The sequence below is a fragment of the Zonotrichia leucophrys genome, chromosome 8 (genome assembly GCF_028769735.1).
Source record: "Zonotrichia leucophrys gambelii isolate GWCS_2022_RI chromosome 8, RI_Zleu_2.0, whole genome shotgun sequence".
NCBI lineage: Eukaryota > Metazoa > Chordata > Aves > Passeriformes > Passerellidae > Zonotrichia > Zonotrichia leucophrys.
In genome coordinates this window covers 6,944,323-6,963,238 of record NC_088178.1, presented here as the reverse complement: position 1 = coordinate 6,963,238, position 18,916 = coordinate 6,944,323, and the positions used below count along the sequence as shown (strand labels likewise).

The 18,916-nt window shown below is 47.3% G+C and overlaps 1 protein-coding gene across 1 annotated transcript; it reads left to right on the top strand.

Moving 5' to 3' along the window:
• The first annotated feature begins 3,049 nt into the window (after nt 1-3,049).
• RNF2 (ring finger protein 2) lies at nt 3,050-18,888 on the top strand. Its single transcript, XM_064720433.1, has 7 exons — nt 3,050-3,478; nt 11,425-11,513; nt 12,134-12,294; nt 13,517-13,732; nt 14,537-14,809; nt 15,671-15,842; nt 16,477-18,888. Exons 2-7 carry the CDS (start codon nt 11,427-11,429, stop codon nt 16,576-16,578), a joined length of 1,011 nt encoding a protein of 336 aa, XP_064576503.1. The 5' UTR covers nt 3,050-3,478; nt 11,425-11,426; the 3' UTR covers nt 16,579-18,888.
• Nucleotides 18,889-18,916: the final 28 nt, after the last annotated feature.

Sequence of the window (18,916 nt, the reverse complement as noted above, 5' to 3'; positions counted from 1 at the left end):
ACTGGAGTAATTTTCTTTACTATTATTTTCCTGCTGCAAGGAGCAGAAGAATTGTTTCCATTACAGGAGGAACAGTGGAAAGCAGGAGCTGATGAAACCTCTCTCAGCTCTCATGCTGCATGGTTTTGCTACCTGGTGCAGAGAACAAAAATGCTCCCAAAACAGAGCATTGTGTTGTATTGAAATACAATATTATCCATCTTCCCAGGCTTTCTTGTCTTGCAACCAAGTGCAGAATCACAGGATGATGGAATATCTTGGCTGGAGGGGTCCTCAGAAGTCCCTGTCCAAGCTTCAGCCCAGAGCAGGTCAGCTCTGGGGTCACTCAGGGCCTGAACTGCCTGCATTTGGAAAACCTCCCAGGATGGAGATGGCACAACTTGGCTGGGCAACTGTGCTGCTGTTGAGTGTCCTCATGGGGAATAGATTTTCCCTGTATTCATCTAGAACACCTTGTTTTGGCTTCTTGTCACCCCTGACCTTGGCTCAGTAACCTCACAGGAAGGCTGGATGTGTAGGTCCCCAAAGCCCTGCCTGCCCCAGGCTGAGCAAGCCCTGCTTCCATGGCCTTTCCTCCCAGAGGAACTTCTCCAGCCCCAGCCATCCTGGGGGCCTGCCTTCCCTTCCCTTCCTCCAGCCTGTCAATGCCTTTCCAGCAGGGAGAGCCCCAAACGGGACACAGTATCTGGGTATGATCTAGGGAGTGCAGAGCATGAGGGACATGGTCCCCAATCCCCTGGGCATGGCAGCAGTGTCCCTGTGCCTTCAGGGCTCCTGGTGGGGAGCACAGCTCTGCATCTGAACCACAGCTGCCCTGAGCACAAACCCTGATGCTGATGGCTTGGCAGGAGGACAGCCTGCACTTGGAAAGTACTTGGCAGCCTTTTCTCACATCCTTAAAAGCAGCAAGAGCACCACATTGCAGAGGAGATCCATGGTGCCACTATGAAATCATACAGGAAATATAAAACAGAATCAAGCAAATATTCCTAGAAATACAGAGCTGGACATCATTAGCACAGCGTAAATGTGTTGAATTTCTTTATGTGTCTCTTTCAGCAAAAGGTTCCCAGAAATATTTACAGCTTGTTAATTTACATGCCAGTGTATAGTTTTGCACTTTACCAGATTTCTTCTTGTGAGGGTGGGGAGGCCCTGGCACAGGGTGCCCAGAGAAGCTGTGGCTGCTCCTGGATCCCTGGCAGTGTCCAAGGCCAGGCTGGACAGGGCTTGGAGCACCCTGGGCTGGTGGAAGGTGCCCCTGCCCATGGCAGGGGGTTGGAACGAGATGAATTTTAGGTCCCTTCCAACCCAAACCCTTCTGGGATTCTGTGATTCCAACACTTGCGCTCCATCTGCTTTTGGAGATCTGCCTTCCTGACAACTGCATGCTCTCATTTTGCAAATCTTATTTTCACAGCATTAAGCTTTTCTCACATAGAATAAATTTTACTAGCAGCGGTACATTAGTATCAGTACTTCTTCACTCACCTCAGTGCTGCAGGCAATTAACAAGAGAAGCAATTTTTACCAAAGGGCGCTTCTGGTACCACAATAACTTGCCAGACAACATTTTCCTCTCCTTGGCACTGCTGAATATCTGAAATTTGAGGAAAATTTCAGTCATTAGTTCTGACTAGTGTCATTCTAAGGAGAGGAATGTATCAGAATCTCTTATTCCATTCTGTATCAGCTTTGAGTTTTAACACTGAAAGAGCTCAACATAACCCACTTCAGGATAATAATTCTTTAAGAAACCAAATCAAGAGCAAGGACTGTTCAATCGTGTCCACAGCTGACTCCCTCTGGGATTTATCTGAGACATTTGATCACTCTTAGAAAACAGAGACGTTACCCCTGACTGACTTATCAATGTCTTGTAAGGATCAATTATATAGGCTGCAGTATAGGTCATAAGGGGTGTGAGGGAGTGCACCCCATAAAAAACTACTCCATAAAAAGTAATTACTCCATAAAAAGTTACTTAGGAATAATCTGGCTTAGGCTAGAATGTCTCAAAAATATGTGATGTTTTGCAAGAAGAGGTGAAGGTCCAAACCACGACTTATAAAATATTCTAATGATGAGAACGCTAACTATAACACTCTAGGAACTTGCAACACTTCATACTGAATTGCCTTAAATACTCTGTATTGAATTGCCTTAAATACTCCATATCGAATAATCTTAATTATATTGCTGCATGATTAAAGACTGAAGTATTAATTCAAACTCACGTCTGATCTCTGTTCACTTTTTACTCACACCAGATTTAATTACACTAAGTGCGCTGCCTTGCTATCGCTATAAAACAGTTAATGCCAAGACCAGTAAAGGCACCCCTGAAGACCCACAGCTCATAAAACCAATTTTAATTTACCAAACGTTAAAACGCAGACACGGGAAGACAAACGTTTATTTCAGGTCAGGACCGCAGAGCGGAGATGCTGGAGAACACCTGAAGGTGTATCGTGAACAGAAAGGCCGCAAGTCCCGCTTCAGCTTCTGTCCCTGGTCTGAAGGCTGCGGGGATGGCGCTGGGCTCGGTGCCTCCCTGCCCTCCCTGCCCGGGCTCAGCGCTTCCCTCCGCCTTGGTGCTCCCGGCACGTCCCTCGGGGAGCGGTGTCCGAGCGCCCCGGAGCTCCGGCAGCACAGCCAGCAGAGGCCGTGCATTCATCCCCGGGGCAGCGCTGTGGCGGAGCCGGCAATGAGGCGGCAATCGCCCCATTCCTGTGGCCCGCAGGCTCACCCGGCTCCCCGGGGACAGCGGGGGCAGCTCGGGCCGGCCCCGCTGCGGCCCGGCACCGCCACCCGCCCGCCCTCCGGCCCCGGGGCTGGCTGAGGGAACCACAGAGGCACCGGGGCTGGAAAACACCGCTGGCACCATCGAGGGCAACCTATGCCCAACGCCACCCTGTCAACCAGGCCGTGGGACAAGTGCCACAGCCAGCCTGTCCTTAAACACCTCCAGGGACAGTGACTGCACCGCCTCCCGGGCAGCCAGCCCTCTCCAATGTCTAATTCCCGTTTCCGGGAAGGAATTCCTCCAGATGTGAGACCTGAGCCTCTCCTGGCGCGGCTCAGCCGCCCCTGGCCGGGGAGGGCGGTCAAAGGAGAGGGGCAGTGGTGCGGAGGGAGCCCGGCAGGACGCGGTGCCGCATCCCGGGAACGGGAAACGAAAGGGAAGGGAAAAGGATACGGAGCACTGGCGGCGGGGCCGGAGGTGTGGGCAGGGCGGGGGAAGCAGCGAGGAACCCCGGCCGCGGCCGCCGCGCCCCGGCCGTGAAGGAGGCGGAGGAGGGCACGGGGCGGCCCGGGCACGGCGGCCCCGTCCGCGCTCCCCCTGCCCAGCCCCGGCCATGAATATGTAACTCCCCTCTATTTCCCGAGCTCCATTGCGGAGCCGCCGCTCGCCATATTGTGCTGCGGGGGTTGCGGCGGCACCGCCGGCCACGGACTGAGGCGGCATCGGCGGGCGGTGAGCGCGGGGCCGGGGCTCTCTGTCCCCGCGGGACCGGGGCGGGTGCGGAGCCGCGGGTGCCGGGACGCGGTGTCCGAGCGGGGCTGACCCCGGGCGGGGAGGCGGCGGGGGGGCTGCCGGGCTATTCCGGCGGGGCGGGGGTCGGGGTGTCCCACAGGAGCCGTGGCCAGCGGCCCGATGGCAGCCTGGAGCCCCCGTTGACTGCACCCAGCCCGGCCGTGCTGCAGGGTCGCGGGGCACCGAGCCGCCCCCCGGGCCAGCGTGGGGCTGCCGAGCGCGAAGCAGCCGGGGTATCCATCTGTACACACATACCTATATGCACGCAGCTATCTCCCTATGCGTGCACGTAGGGATGCATATGAGGTGCATGTGTGCAGCCCGGGAGCTGCAGGCAGAGGCAGAACGGGGCTCCATCGCAGCCGCAGTAGCGCAGCAGCAGCAGCCGGCACCGCCGCTGCCATCCCCGGCCGGGGACAGCTCACGGACACAGCCCCGCGCCGCTCCCCTGGCTCTGCGCATCGCCCCCCTGAGCGCTGCGATCCTGGGTGTGATTTATAGCTCGGCCTTGCCGGTCTTTTGTCTGTCCCGCAGCCCGTGCCGAGCGGTGCTGGCGGGGCGTGATGCTCACAAACTGGCGCTGGGAGCCACCCGGCTGCCTCCGGGAAAATGTCGCTTCCCACAGGGCAGCAGGTGCAGCAGGACGCTGTGCCGGGAGCCGAGGATGTGTCTCCTCCCTCCACATCGCTCCCGCTGCTTCCCGTACGAATTTAGCGCTTGCTTCTTGCCAAGTTTTGCATTCTGCAGGAGCTCTTCTGGATCGCTCGCCTTCCTTACACCAACCCTATGGCACCGTGTGTCTATAAAGCGAGCACTGAGCAATATTCTTCTCGGGATTTTTGTAAGCTGTTTGTTTTTCAGATCCTCTTCTATGGAAAATAATTGGATCAAGTGCCTAATTCTACAGAAATGCAGAGGACAGCTAGTAGAGAAAGATGATTTCCAGTACGATAATTCGTAATCCATCCCTGTTTGGTAGTAGTTATCTGTGTGATAACTGTGCCCTGCACATGGGCTTTTAAGGATTAAAGGGAATTGCTTGCGTCTGAAAAACTGTGACTGGTGTGCAGGTGAAATTATTATTGCTTGGGGAGAATTCTTTCGTCGAATGTCATTCATTCAGTGACAAAGACTCGATTTGCCATAGGAGTTCCCTGCAGAGGTGCTCTGATTTGTATTCATCTGTGTTTCCATTAAAAACTTGTGTAATGAGATAATTTGACTTCCTTATACATCATGTCAAGCTCAGAGCTGACATTCAGCTGTCAGCGAAGACAGAGGCGCTGACTGTGATAGCAGTGGATGTGGATAAGCAGTACATTTGGAATTAAAAATATTTGTTGGAAGTATTAGCTTTATTGGAGGTGGGAGGAATTTTTGCTGGTCAGCATGAGCTGCAGTGTCAGGTACAAGTTTGTGGCTGGGTGTGACTGTGACAGTGCCTTTCAGCAATGACAGACAAATCAAGAGTCCTCATGAATTGTTACTCACAGTGTTTAATAATATTGTTGTCTGCATTCAAATTTATGATAATAGAGGGACACAGACATTGGAGGTATTTTTTCACTTCTTCAGTGGCTAAAATTGCTGGCCTTTGGCTTCAAAGCTTTGAAGCACCAGCCTTGCTGCAGCTGCCAAGAAAAGCACTTTCTGTCATGTCTTAGAGGTGAAATAATATGCAGGTGCCAGCAAAATAAATTGCATGGGTTTCCCTTGGTCAATGATGCTTTGTGTTTTAGGAGTGATGAGTGGTAATGGGTTGAGTATAAAGACTTGGTTGGGTATCTTGGGTGATAGGAGCAGAATTCTGGCATTTTCAGTGCTCTGCTGTCATTGAATAGAAATACAGGCTATAGGAAAGCCTTCAGTCTTATATGTGAAATAGACATTGGGCTAAGTGAATTTCTTCATCTTTCTTTTAACTCTTTCCCTTGCTTACAAAAAAAAAAAATAATGGGGGGGGGGAAATGAGCTTTAAAAATGAGACTCTGGTCTGCGACTGCTCAGTTGTATTTTTCTTAGGAGCACTGAATCTCCTCTTACTGAAGCACCAGCTCCAGGAACATGCATGAAAGAAGCATTGGAGTAAAGGAATTTCTTCCACTTTTTTTTTTCCTTAAATACCTTTTACCTGTTTTTTTTCTGAATAGGTCAGCAGTTTAATAATGATGCAGACAGAGAGTAAAGAGATTGGTGAAGAGATGCTGTTGAGCCTCAGCTTGCTTCTGCTTGGTTTTCTGTTGATTCAAATGACTGGCTGTCAGAGCTGACCTTAAATTCTTAATTTTCGAAGGAATGAGCAACATTTGATATTGTGTAGCTGTTTAGACTTGTTGCAGTGGAGAAATATTTTAGGAATTACCTCTGTCTGCTTTCCCCCCACTTGTGGATCCTGGAGCTCTCTTGCAGACAGCGGGGAGTTAGCAGTAGTGCTCTGCTAACTAATTAAAACCTAATCATTCTTTACTCTTCACCTCTTGGGAATAACCTTGCACTGTTTTGTGTAAGTGTTGGTTTAAATTGTATTAAGTGTCGCTCCTGTAGTACTGTTCACAAAATGGACAGTCTTACTTGTGGGGGAGTCCTTGAAGCAGAAATTGTTCTTTGCTGTTGCCCCGCTTTAGGTGAGAGCTGCCCGCTTGCCAAATTCACTGTTTTGCTTTTAGATATTTATTGCAGCTATTAAGTCAATCAGACATAGAATTGCTTGAGTCTTTTTGTCTCTCAAGTGTTGTGGGGGAGTTTATTTTCTGTTTATTAATAACCAAGCTGTCTTTTTGTTCTCATCAAGAAAATTCTGTTGCCGTTGCTTGTGGCTTCACTGCCAAGTGGGAGAGCAATCCTTATGGCTCTCTAACATAGCTCTTGGAAGGAACCTGGAATCCTGCACATACCTCTGGCAGAACCACAGTATTTATGAAGATGCAGAAGATTCTGAATTGTAGTGCATGGATATTCATAGAATTTTTGTTAAAATGTACAGAAAATTTAAAGGCCACAGCAGAGGTACTGAAATTATTAAACTTCACCTTAGTGGTTAGAGTGCTCAGATCTTGCTTTTGGCAGCTGTTACTTCAAGGACACAACAAGAGAGTGGTTTAGCCTCAAAAAAATGTGCCAGCAGAGCAGGGCAAGGAAAAATTAAAAACTAAATCTCATTAAAAATATCCTAAGGCAACACATATTATGAATTGTTTGTACATTTTAGCTGCTGTCACGGATTCAACTTTTCTGGAGTTTGAAGCTTTATTTTTGTTTGCTCCCAAAAGTTTTCAGTCCTTTATCCCTCCTGTTCTGATCTGATACAGCACTGAAATGAATTTTAGAAAGGAACTTTGGCTTTTCTCCTTCTCAGCTGGCGATTAATTCTGAAGTCTAATGTTAATTTAAGAGATAAAGGACTTTATTTTTGAAATTCACCTGGGTAGTCACACACATACTATGCAGTACCATGCTTGATAATATGAAAACCTTGGCATAAAATCTAATAAGCAGCAGATAAAATCACAATTCTGCTCACTCCCCCAGAGTTCTGCTTAAGATTGTTGCTTCACAGGGCTAAATTATAGCTTGGTATTGGCTGTTTTCCTTTTTATATTAATTCTTGGCTAAAGTCTTTGGCACATTTGAGGTCAAATGTTTGCCTGATCTATTGACCCACAGGAATAGTGAAAAGTTGCTGGTCCTGTAGCAGTTTTGGGTTTTGTTTCTACTCCTGGCAGAAGACATTAATGTTGTAACATATTTTCATACTACTTTGGATGAGATATAGGTGATGTGAAAGGCTAAGTTCCAGGATTTGAGCTCTAATCATTAAAATAATCTTACTGCCTGATGCATTAGGACAGTGGGCAATGTTTGCGTTTGTGTGCACGTGTGTGTGTGTGTACCAAAACCTGAAAAGTTTTCAAATTAATCCTTTAAGATTTAAAAAAAAAAAGTCTAGGCTTTGTAATTTAGGAATAGCTTGGGTTTGACATGTGATGAGTTTGAGCAGGTGAATTCTGGACACGTTAAAGGCAACTGATGACATAGATAGTTCTCTGGAAATGTCATGGTTTTTTTTATGTATTCCAGTTTTTCTAGCTGAGGAGATGTCTCGGAAGATAGGATACAGAACTGGGAATGAGGAGCTGACACTGAGGTCTGAAGGTTATTGACAGGAATGGAGTGATCTGGGAGGTGGTGTGAAGAAGCCAGATCCATACAGAGTACAGACCTTGTTAGAATAAACTGAAATTTGAGCTTCAGCTCCACAGGAGGGATGTACCTGGGCTCAGGGTGCTTCAATGCTGCCACACTTTCCTGCTGTAAATGTACAGAGAAGCACCAACCTAAAATCAGTCACATCTTTGTGTCATGTCCAGAAGTACATGGCTGTTCCCAATGCTCATAAAAGAGCCTGGAGTTTGATCATCAGTTTGATTTGATACTTTATTTTCCCCTGTTGCCCTTGACATCTAGACCAGGGGGATTATCTCCCTTTGGATGCTTCTGTCAGCATGGGATTCATGGAGCCCTTCCAGAGGTGTCCAGATGCACAGCAGATGGTTTGTGTGAGGTCACACTCCAGTGTCTCCAGGCCAGGAGCAGCAGCTTGACAGCCAGGTTGGAAATGCTGCCCAGCTCCATGCATTGATCCATCTCGGGGCCAGGGAATTGTGAGTGGCTGTGTGCATGAAGATTCCATACCTCAAAGGCAAAACACTTTCTTAGGAGAGTAAATAACAGCCAAGAAGCTGTAAAAGACCATGTGCTTCCAAGGTTTCAGAAATGCCAGTATTATTTTTTCCCTCAGTCAGATGTCATCACACAACTTCAGAGTGAATACTAAACATACTAGATTATAATCTAGTACCAGTTGTCCTGGATTACAGCTGGATGTAAAGCTACCTTAACTGCCAGGGAAGTGCAGGGAAGGTTAATTCCTTCAAATAGTGTCTTCCGGATTGTGTGGATTTTTTTTTTCCAATCAAGCTCTAAGCCAACAAATAAAACCAGAAAAAACCTTAAATTTCAGAATGCTTTAATTGAATCATTTGAAATGAATGACTGAGTACTCTGTGAAAACGTGCAGTCTGTTCCCAATACTAGTCATAGTGTGAGAGAGAGTAAAACTTAAAGCTCTAAACCTTTTAAATTTCCAAGCAACTGCACTATGAATACCTGTTTTTAAAGAAATTAATCCTGAGGAAGAAAACCCAGAAATGGTTGAAGGTGCTGTTGAATTTGGCACACTGAATAGAGGTCTGACTGTCTTACTGTTTTAAGTCCAAATATTTACCTTTTACAACTTGGAACAGAAATCAGTTATTTCTAAGATTTTAATACTCTCTAAAAATATGTGTAATCTTTTTTTTTAAAGAGCCTGATGCAATTTTTTTCCTCATAAGTGGTTTTTTTTTTTCATGGAAGTATCACAGAAAGTTGAATGGGGGTGGTGTGGTTATGGTCACACCTGAGCTGGGTTTGTGGGTTCTCTCTCCAACTGCTTGGTACCATTCCAGCCTTTCTCTGATCTCAAGGTGTGCTGACACAACCACACTGCAGATGCTCTCTAGCCTTTGTCTGGGCTGAAACAGCCCTGCAAAGCATTTTGGAGCATAATCCAGGTTGTGAGGGATCCCTGATGGCATCCCCTGCTCCCTGTTTCAAGCAGGACCACCATCAAGATTAGTGCTGGGCTAGAGCTCAGCAAATGTTACATATTCAGACCTGACACTTTTTCAGCAATAGGACTAAGGAGCTTTTACTCACTGGTGGATCTGAGGGTGGAAACCTGTGAAAAATGAGCTGGAAAGGGTAGGAGCAGAGAAATGGTGGTGCTGAGCTCCTCCTTTGGATGCCCACAGTTCTGCTCCAAGTGGACAGTTTTACTGGACAGCTTCAGGAGTGAGATATCCAAATGCCCACCCTACTTCAGTCATGACTACATTGGAGTAAATAATTAGGTATATTTCTGTTTAAGAGGTTCTGAAGCGAATGTGGTGTGTAACAAGTGTGGATATTAGTCTGCTGGAGTTTTTTGTGCAAGCACATTTGGAAGAAGGACATCCCAGCATAAATTCCCCAGCCAGTGAGCAGGCAGGAGATCCAAGGGCCTTCCAGACAGGGTGTTCCTTACTGTTATTTTTCCTGTAACTGCATGTTTTCCAGTGCTTCAGGAACAAGGCTTATGTTCTTAAATTTTTAAATCCCAACTGGTTTTCTTCAGATTTGTTGAGGTGTAATGCGTCGATTTATCAATCATCTCTGGCTTTGATAGTGACAGATGTGTGTCCCCTGTAATTATGGAGTTTGTGCTCAGGGTTTTTGCTGTGCCTGGAGACTGAGTCAGTCTTGCAGGGGCCCATATAATATTGATTAAGGTGGTTTTCTTAATGATTGACAAGAATGGCCCTCTAGCCACAGCCTTAATCCAAACAACTACTGCTTGTTGGTGGCTCTGAGAGAGAGAGGTTTGGACTGCCAGAGGGCAGGGTTAGATGGGATATTGGGAAAAAATTTCTGCCTGTGAGGGTGGGGAGGCCCTGGCACAGATTGCCCAGAGAAACTGTGGCTGCCCCTGGATCCCTGGGAATGTCCAAGGCCAGGTTGGACAGGGCTTGGAGCAGCCTGGGCTAGTGGAAGGTGTCCCTGCCCATGGCAGGGGTTGGGTCCGGATGGTGTTAAAGCTTCCTTCAGACCCAAAGTATTCCAGGATTCTGTGATTCTAATTAATAAACATACTAGTGGATGTGGCTATTTTATGTCAGGCTTTTTTTTCAAAAGGAGGAGAATACCAAGTGAGAAAACTCTGATTTCCGTGCCTGGATGAAAGCAGATCTAATACTCTGCACAGATTATCTTGCTTTTCCCTTTACAATTAATTAAAGCTTATATAGTAATCTTGTTCTCCAGAGAGTTTGGGACTTTTCGTAGAGAGCTTAATGAGTTGGAAAATAGATTATAATATATGTGGTAGATGCCAATAGGAAATGCATTTGGCTGCTGAATTGAAGGGTCTGGAAACCCATATTTAAAGAAGGAATAAAAGCACTTCTGTTTCTTCCACCTACAAAGAAGGTTTGCAACTGCAGTCTTGCCACTTACATAGTTACAATTATTTTTTTAAACATACCACTCTCTGGGATAAGTTTTCCTGCTCAAGGCAGGCATTTTTTGGAGTCATGGGAAGCAATGCCTCCTCTCCTCCAACATAATAGCATTTTCTGTTCAGAAACATAATTTCTTCTGTCACTTTGCAGACTTTTTCACATCTGCAGTGACTCTGTATGGTAATTTTGCCTCATCTCATACAATAATAGTAAAATTTTGATGGAACAGCCGTGCTGTTTTTTTAATTATTATTATTATTATTTAAATTATGCAGTGACTGGGTTTCTCTTGATCTTTGAGTATCCTTCAAACTTCTGCCGGGAAAGCCCACGGGATGTGATTTGAAGAAGGAAAAGCCCTCGTGGTGTGCTCCAGTGAGCACATTTGACTGGTGTGCTGTGTCCTGTCTCATTTTGCCCTTCCCCTCGGTGTGGGAAGCAGACCCTGCCTGACCCATGTGCCTGTTTGGAAGTGGATGTTTGAGGAATATTTTCCGCATCAGGTGGCATTTGTGGCCCATGTTCTCTGGCCTTCAGTTCTGTGTCACTTTTGTTTAGCAACTGAATTGATTTTTGCCAAGTGTTCACGGCTGAGCAGCTCCCCCAGTTCTCCTGAGTGGTACAAGCAGGGGATTATCCTTGTGTGACACAGCAGAGCCTGGTACGTGGGGGGACTGCTGTTCCCTGGAGCCTCTGCTGGGCTGGACACACACTGCTGTGGCTTGGGAAGGGAGAGGATCCTGAGGCAGACCCACCTGAGTGCTCAGCCCCTGTCCCTTCTTTCCCCAGCCATGTCTCAGGCCGTGCAGACCAACGGGACGCAGCCTCTGAGCAAGACCTGGGAGCTCAGTCTGTACGAGCTGCAGAGAACACCCCAGGTAATCCCAGAGCTGTGGCACTGCTGGGCTTGGGAGGCACCTCTAGAGATCACCCAGCCCCCAGGCAACACAGGGCACATCCAGGGGCAGGGGGGTTTGGGATGTCTCCAGAGAGAGGGACTCCACTCCCTGGGCAGCTGTTCAGGGCTCTGCACCTTCCAAGGAAAGAAGCTCTTCCTCGTGTTGAGTGGAGCTTGTGTTTTAGTTTATGGCCATTGCTCCTCATCCTTTATGTCCTTACAAACATCAGAGCTTTACCCACTGGCAGCTCTTAACAGAGTCTGGCACTGTTCTCTGACACCCCTTGGAGATACTTCTATATATTGATGAGATTCCCCTCTCCATCCTCTCTCCTCCAGACTGACCAGGCCCAACTCCCACAGTCTCTCCTCATCACAGAGATGCTCCAAACCCTTCATCAGCTTCATGGCCTCCCCTGGACCCTCTCCAGCAGCTCCTTATGTTTATTGTGTGTGGCAGGGCTGGCAGCACTGGGGTTTTGTGTGCTTGATGTGTTTGTGTGTCATGTCTCTCTGCTGTGTTTCCTTGGGTAAAACACACTGTCTCCATGAGGAGGGGACTCAGTCCCAGGAAAGAACCTTTCCCTTCTTTGCTGCCAGGAAGCCATCACAGATGGCCTGGAGATCGTGGTGTCCCCCAGGAGCCTGCACAGCGAGCTCATGTGTCCCATCTGCCTGGACATGCTCAAGAACACCATGACCACCAAGGAGTGTCTGCATCGCTTCTGCGCCGACTGCATCATCACTGCCCTCAGGAGCGGGTACGTGAGTGTGAGCGCTGCCAGGGGGCATGGCCAGGGCACAGCAGAGGGACACTGCCAGGAGATACTGCCGGGCTGTGGGGGAGGGACATTGCCAATGAACAGGGAGAGGACACTGCCAGGGAGGGGTCACTGCCAGGATGCGGCGGGGATGACACTGCCAGGGCATGGGAATGGGACACTGCCAAGGCATGAGGAGGGGACATTGCCAAGGATGGGACGCTGCTGGGAAGAGGGATGGAACACTGCCAGAGGACAAGAAGGGGATAGTGCCAGGGGCAGGGATGAACACTGTGGAGGGAAGAAGGCTTAGACAGTCCAGTGCACTTCAGATGGAAGTGTCCTTGGCAGGGTTGATGTGGGACAGTCACTGTGCACTGGGAGTTTCTGAATGTGCCGCACACTTTTCAAATCCTGTTTTTCCACGTTCAGCCATTTCTGGAAGACAGATTTAATTGCTTCCTCATGAAAAATAATTTCATCATTTTGTGTCTTGCAAGGAGTTGAAGACCTTTTTTGTATTCTTTTTGTCCCTTAGATCCAGTAACAGTGAAACAAAAATACACATTACTGACAAAAATGGGGTTCATTTTCCCACGATATATTTCAAATTATGTGACCTTCAGCCATTTCAAATTATGTGTCCTGTGAGTGTTGGAAAAAATGGAATCATAGAATCCTGGAATGGTTTGTCTTGGAAGGAACCTTAAAGCCCATCTTGTTCCATCCCTTCCATGGGCAGGGGCACCTTCCACCAGTCCAGGGTGCTCCAAGCCCTGTCCAGCCTGGCCTTGGACACTGCCAGGGATCCAGGGGCAGCCACAGCTTCTCTGGGCACCCTGTGCCAGGGCCTGCCCACCCTCACAGGGAAGAACTTCCTCCTAAGACTATGCCTCTGTATAATTTCCATTGGACATCCATTTTTTCTAGGTAAAAATCCATCCAGGAAAAGAAGAGGAGAACTTAGGACTTCTGATCTCTTCAGTCTAAAGTTTGCTCAAACATGCTTTAAAATAGAAAAGCAGCATGGAGAGATCTGTTTGGGATCTTTGTTTAAATATCTGCAACCACCTGATGTGTCAAGAGACAGAAGCCCCTTTCCAGATTTACTATAAACACTGAGTCTTAGTGAGCACCTTGCCCAAGAATGGAAGCACCAGGGCAGAGTTTAGTTACTGCTGGAGAGTTAAGTGTTGTTTGCTTCCTTCTTGCCCGTGTCCAGGAACAAAGAATGTCCCACATGTCGCAAAAAGCTCGTTTCCAAAAGATCCCTGCGGCCAGACCCCAATTTCGACGCTCTCATCAGTAAGATTTACCCGAGCCGGGATGAGTACGAGGCTCATCAGGAGAGGGTGCTGGCCAGGATCAGCAAGCACAACAACCAGCAAGCCCTGAGTCACAGCATCGAGGAGGGATTAAAGATTCAGGCTATGAACAGGTACATAATCACCTCGTTTGCCTTGAGGCTAAAAATACAAAGCCTGTCCTCGTGCCCTGTGGAGCTTGAGAATCTGTTCCTCCTCTGGTACCTGCCAAAACAGTTTTTAACCTGTGGCAAAAGGATTTTTAACCTTTTATCTACTATCAGAAATCTCTGTATCACTCCCTGCAACTTCTGTGGCAGCCTGACAGAAACTTCAGCTTAGCTTTACCCAATTATGGCTGTCGTGTCTTAGATAAGAAACCATAACACCATGAATCCTGTACCTAAATGCTACCCTTACATGCCAATAAATGCACAGAATACCAGGACTTGGGGCCTAGTTGTGACTTAATTCACAGGCTGGAATATGTGGTGTTTACACCATGGTGAAATTCCAGATGTGCATTTAAACCTAAGAGAGCCAGCTGGGAGAGAGTCTCCAAACTTTGCATGATAAAGTATGGTGTGATTTAATAATTTCAATCATATGTGGATGTGATAATTCTAATAATGTGTAATAATTCTGATCCACGCTTGGATGAAAATAAGGGTCTGCAATTGCCTGAAAAACAACAGTGTGAAGTTAAAACAGTCTTAAAACATAGCTAAAAGGTGTTTGAAGGACATGAAAAAATGAATAGTTCTGTCTATGAGTATCTTTCTCTACAAAAGAATTAATATTAGTAAGTTTTTTAACTTTAAATGGCTCTGAAATGTTCAGTGCTTGCATGTGCACATGCCTCACCTGGGGAGGAGGTGTGTTGTGACCTGGCTGGAATCTGGATGGGTCAGGCTGTGTCTGTGCCTGTTTGTGGCCAGGTTGCAGCGGGGCAAGAAGCAGCAGATTGAGAACGGCAGCGGGGCCGAGGACAACGGCGACAGCTCCCACTGCAGCAACGCCTCCACACACAGCAACCAGGAAGCTGGGCCCAGCAACAAGAGGACCAAAACCTCAGATGACTCTGGGCTGGAGCTGGACAACAACAACACCACTGTGGCCATAGATCCCGTGATGGACGGGGCCAGCGAGATCGAGCTGGTGTTCAGGCCTCACCCCACCCTCATGGAGAACGATGACAGCGCACAGACAAGGTCAGTGGCCCTTTGCCATCTCCTGGTGTTCTGCTGCTATTTCCTGGTGATTTGGTTTTCCATCACTTCTTGGGGCTTCTGAACATCAATGTACTTCAGTTACACCACATCCTGTTTAACTGTATCACAGGATGAAGTGGCAGGGACCTTAAAGCCATCCAGTGCCACCCCTGCCATGGGAGGGACACGTTCCACTATCCAGCTTGCTCCAAGCCCCGTCCAGCCTGGTCTTGGACACTGCCAGGGATCCAGGGGCAGCCACAGCTTCTCTGGGCCCCCCTGTGCCAAGGCCAGATGCAAATAAGCACTTTCTCCTTCTTTCTGTTCCAAGTCAGGTAGATAGTACTGCTCAACTATTATAAAAAATACGATCATAAGCTGTTTTAAGCTTTTGATCACAAATAAAGATATTTTTAAGGTTTTCTAGCATTGCAGTTCAGTAGTGGGATGATCGTGTTACATCAGCCTCTTTCTACTTACTCTAAGATTCTTTGGGAATAAACAAACCTTGTATAAGTGTCAGCAGTTTCCAGAGCAGCTTTGTGTCAGCAGGATTTGCAGGCTGGCAGCTTTTCCTGACTTTTTTGTTCATAATCCAGTGCAAGCACAGATTGCAAGTTTTGGCTCACAGCAGAGAGTAGTTTTATGGTGTTTCCTCAGGTCTTTTCTTGGCTTTGTCTGCTGATGAGACATCTCTCTGTGATGTGTGTAAATCTATGCAAATCTTCAGCTGGGAACTGTCTCTAAAGGCCTTTTCACAGCTGACCTTTAATATTTGGGGTGTTGCAGATGGCTTTTCCCTCAGCTGCTGCTCAGTCATTACTGACAATCTGTGGAAATTCTTCTTGGCTGCTGTCGCAGGTACATCAAGACCTCAGGCAATGCCACAGTTGATCACCTGTCCAAGTACCTGGCAGTGAGGCTGGCCTTGGAGGAGCTGCGGAGCAAAGGAGAGTCCAACCAGATGAACCTGGACACGGCCAGTGAGAAGCAGTACACCATCTACATCGCCACCGCCGCCGGCCAGTTCACCGTAAGCACTGCCCCGCCAGGCACAGCCCTGCTGCACCCCTGCTCCAGACACACTGCTGGGCTCAGGGGAAGTTCATGGCACCAGCTTACAGAGCAGCACGGCAGTTGTTTTTTGGCAAAAACTTAGTTGGTAGAAAAGGAGGCATAGAAATTAAATGGGAAAAATGCAGCAATGGCACCAACCATGACCCAGCTTACACACTTGAGAATCTTTGTGGTTTTTAGCTTGCAACTTGTTGTTGTCATCTTATTGCAAAGCTCCCATACCTTCTCAGAGATTTTTCACAGGCAGCTCCTTGCAGCACTGACTCCTTCCTCACAGCACAACCAACAAACTCCAACACCCTTCTCACCCAGCTAAGCCACTCTTTTATAGCACTCATCCTTATTGGACACAGCTGTGGCCTGTTAAGGGCAGGGCTGGTCCTGATCTTTGGTGATCAGTGCAGCTGCAACTCCTCAGGGGTGACATTGCCTTCTGCACTATCTTTCTTGCATTCTTTCCCCCCCACAACTTGTGCCACATTACTGGTGACTCCTTCAAGCCAACACATTTAAGCATTGATTTAAGTAGCCTGTATCGCAGCATAACACTAGATTGTCTAATTTATTCCTGTTTTGCTGTTCTCTTGTAGGTGCTAAATGGGTCCTTTTCCCTGGAACTGGTCAGTGAGAAGTACTGGAAAGTGAACAAACCCATGGAACTGTACTATGCCCCCACCAAGGAGCACAAATAAGCGCTGGGAAACTGGGGTGGAACTAACTCTTTTTATAGCTACAACTTCTTTAATATTAAAATAAGACACCACCAGTATCTTCATGGACAGCACACATGGTGCCTTCAGGCACTCAGTATACTCAGTAATATGACTAGACAGTATTCTGCGCTGTATTTAATTTAGTCTTTGGGTTGGGTTTTTTGATTTTTCCCTAGGAGACTAAATGATCTCCAGTGCATTCCAGTGTTTGAGATGCTTTTTTGTTCCTAATGCATGATGTCTGATCCAGTGTTCCGGTTTGGAATGGCTTCATTTTGTCCAGGTAAATCTGGATTTCTGCTCCATCAGACACAGTTATAGTAGCCTCTGTGAAGTGTGGAGTGTTGGGTGGCCAAGGAAGTCTGTTCAATAGTAGCATATGCCAAGGAATGTGTTAAATGTTGGAATTTGGTGACTGTTATCCATCTGAAGAATTGATTGGCCGAGAATGGGTTTGGGATAGTCTTGCAGCTAGAGGTAATCTGATTCCCTAGGAAAGGTTCATTAAGACATTTTCTTGTGAACAAAGGCGAATTTTGCATCTTGTGAGGGGTATTGCTGCCCATCGCAGGGGCTTGGACTGAAATGGTGTTTAAGGTTCCTTCCAAGTCCAACTATCCTAGGATTCTGGGATTCCAAAGAGAGCTGCAGTGAGAAAACTGACACTTTAAAACCTTCCTGTTTACTGGGCTTAATTTAATACTTCAGTGCAAAGTGGTTCATCAGATTGGTTTTGTTTTTAATGGCTGTTTCCAAACCCATAACTCTTCCCTATGCAGGACATGCCAGTCTTAATTCCTGCCTGGCCCCTCCTGCAATGTTGCCCTGTCCTCACAGCTGAACTGAAGGAAATCTGGATGTTTCATAGCCCTGCTCTGTTCGCTAGAGTAGGATCTCTGTTGTGAACTGTCCAGAAAACTTTTTTGTTAAAGCAAATCCCCCAAATTCCAGCACACAGCCATCAAAATGCTTTGCTTTGGGGAATTGTGCCACCCCAGCAGGGACCTTTCCCAGTGTCAGTGTGAGTAGTGAAGACTTCAATTGTTAGCTGCTCCAAGATTCTACTTTTGTTACTTTGCCATAGCTTTAACAAACATGGCTTAGCACTTTGGAAGACAACTTCAGTACTTGACCAAGTTTACCATTTAGTGTCTTACTTTTAGGCTCAAGTTTCCCAACGTGGCAGTGGGCTGTGCTGTAAGGCCTGGTAGCTGCTGGTCATTTGCATGTAGAGCCCCTGTACCCTGGTTCTGGATCTTGCTGTGGCTCTGAGGGGGCAGCTTGACCTGTTCCATGTCCTGTCTGAAGGGAAGCTGTCACCACGAGGCTCCCTTTGCTCTGAGACTTGCTGATGAACCCTCCCCTGTTTGCCCCTGAGGCTCGAAGCAAAAGGAGTTGGTGGCAGGTGGGAAGCACCAGGCTTTACTCCACAGTGTGTGGTTTACACTCCTGTGTCCTCCCTGGACTCCCACTGGCTTTGGCATGTGATACAAAAGTATTCTGCTGCTCGGGGATTCTCCTGGGAAGGACTTGCCCTTCCCTGGCTTTGGGCTTTCCTAGCACTTGTAAATAGTGTCCCTGCTGGCTGCTGTTCAGATCAGCTTTATCCCGCTGTGGAAACTGCACAGGCTTCTTTGAGTAACTTAATTATTTCCTCTGACTGGAGAGCCTTGGGCTTTTGTGACATGAAATGGAAGAGTTCAGGCCCCAGAGCACAGAGGGGCAGCTATTAGGAACCTGTTTTTGCTGACTTTGTGAAGCGTTGCTGTATAGACTGTAGTGCATGTCCACGGAATATAACGGGGGGTGGGAGAGTGGCTGTGCTAAATGCTTTAAAGTTACTGGGGAGAACTTCTAGATTAGTGCCAGCATCCCTCCTGGGGGAGCTGAGGGGAGGGACAGTCCCTTAAGCAAGAGAGGTGTTGTGAAGCTGAGCAGTCTGTCTAGGAGCTGTCACTTTGTCTCCAGTTCTTTTGAAAAGCGTGAGAGAATGTGAAGCTTTTATTTTCATGTTGTAGTGAATTTCCTGAATATTTATGTTCTTTAAATATTATATATATAACGTAGTTGTTTGATTAAACCATTGATTGCACTGTGACTCTTTAGTGCTATAAACTATTTTATTTTCCAAATGCCATTATTCTTCCCCTTTTAAAGCCATGTTCTTTTGTAAGTACATAAAGTGTGTTACGTACGGGTAAGCCTAATATCCAACTAAAGTATCTCCTATCCAACTGAAGTCCCACTGAAATGCTCAAATTGACAATAAAAGCAAAAATGTTATCAACAGCCTGTTGGGAATTGCAGTGCTGCTTCC

What these genes read in the sequence shown, in the direction of transcription:
- RNF2 (XM_064720433.1), top strand. Translation starts at nt 11,427, where the DNA reads ATGTCTCAGGCCGTGCAGACCAACGGGACGCAGCCTCTGAGCAAGACC. An exon ending in AGCTGCAGAGAACACCCCAG is followed by an intron (nt 11,514 to 12,133) that starts GTAATCCCAGAG and finishes CTTTGCTGCCAG; the next exon opens with GAAGCCATCACAGATGGCCT. An exon ending in ATCACTGCCCTCAGGAGCGG is followed by an intron (nt 12,295 to 13,516) that starts GTACGTGAGTGT and finishes GCCCGTGTCCAG; the next exon opens with GAACAAAGAATGTCCCACAT.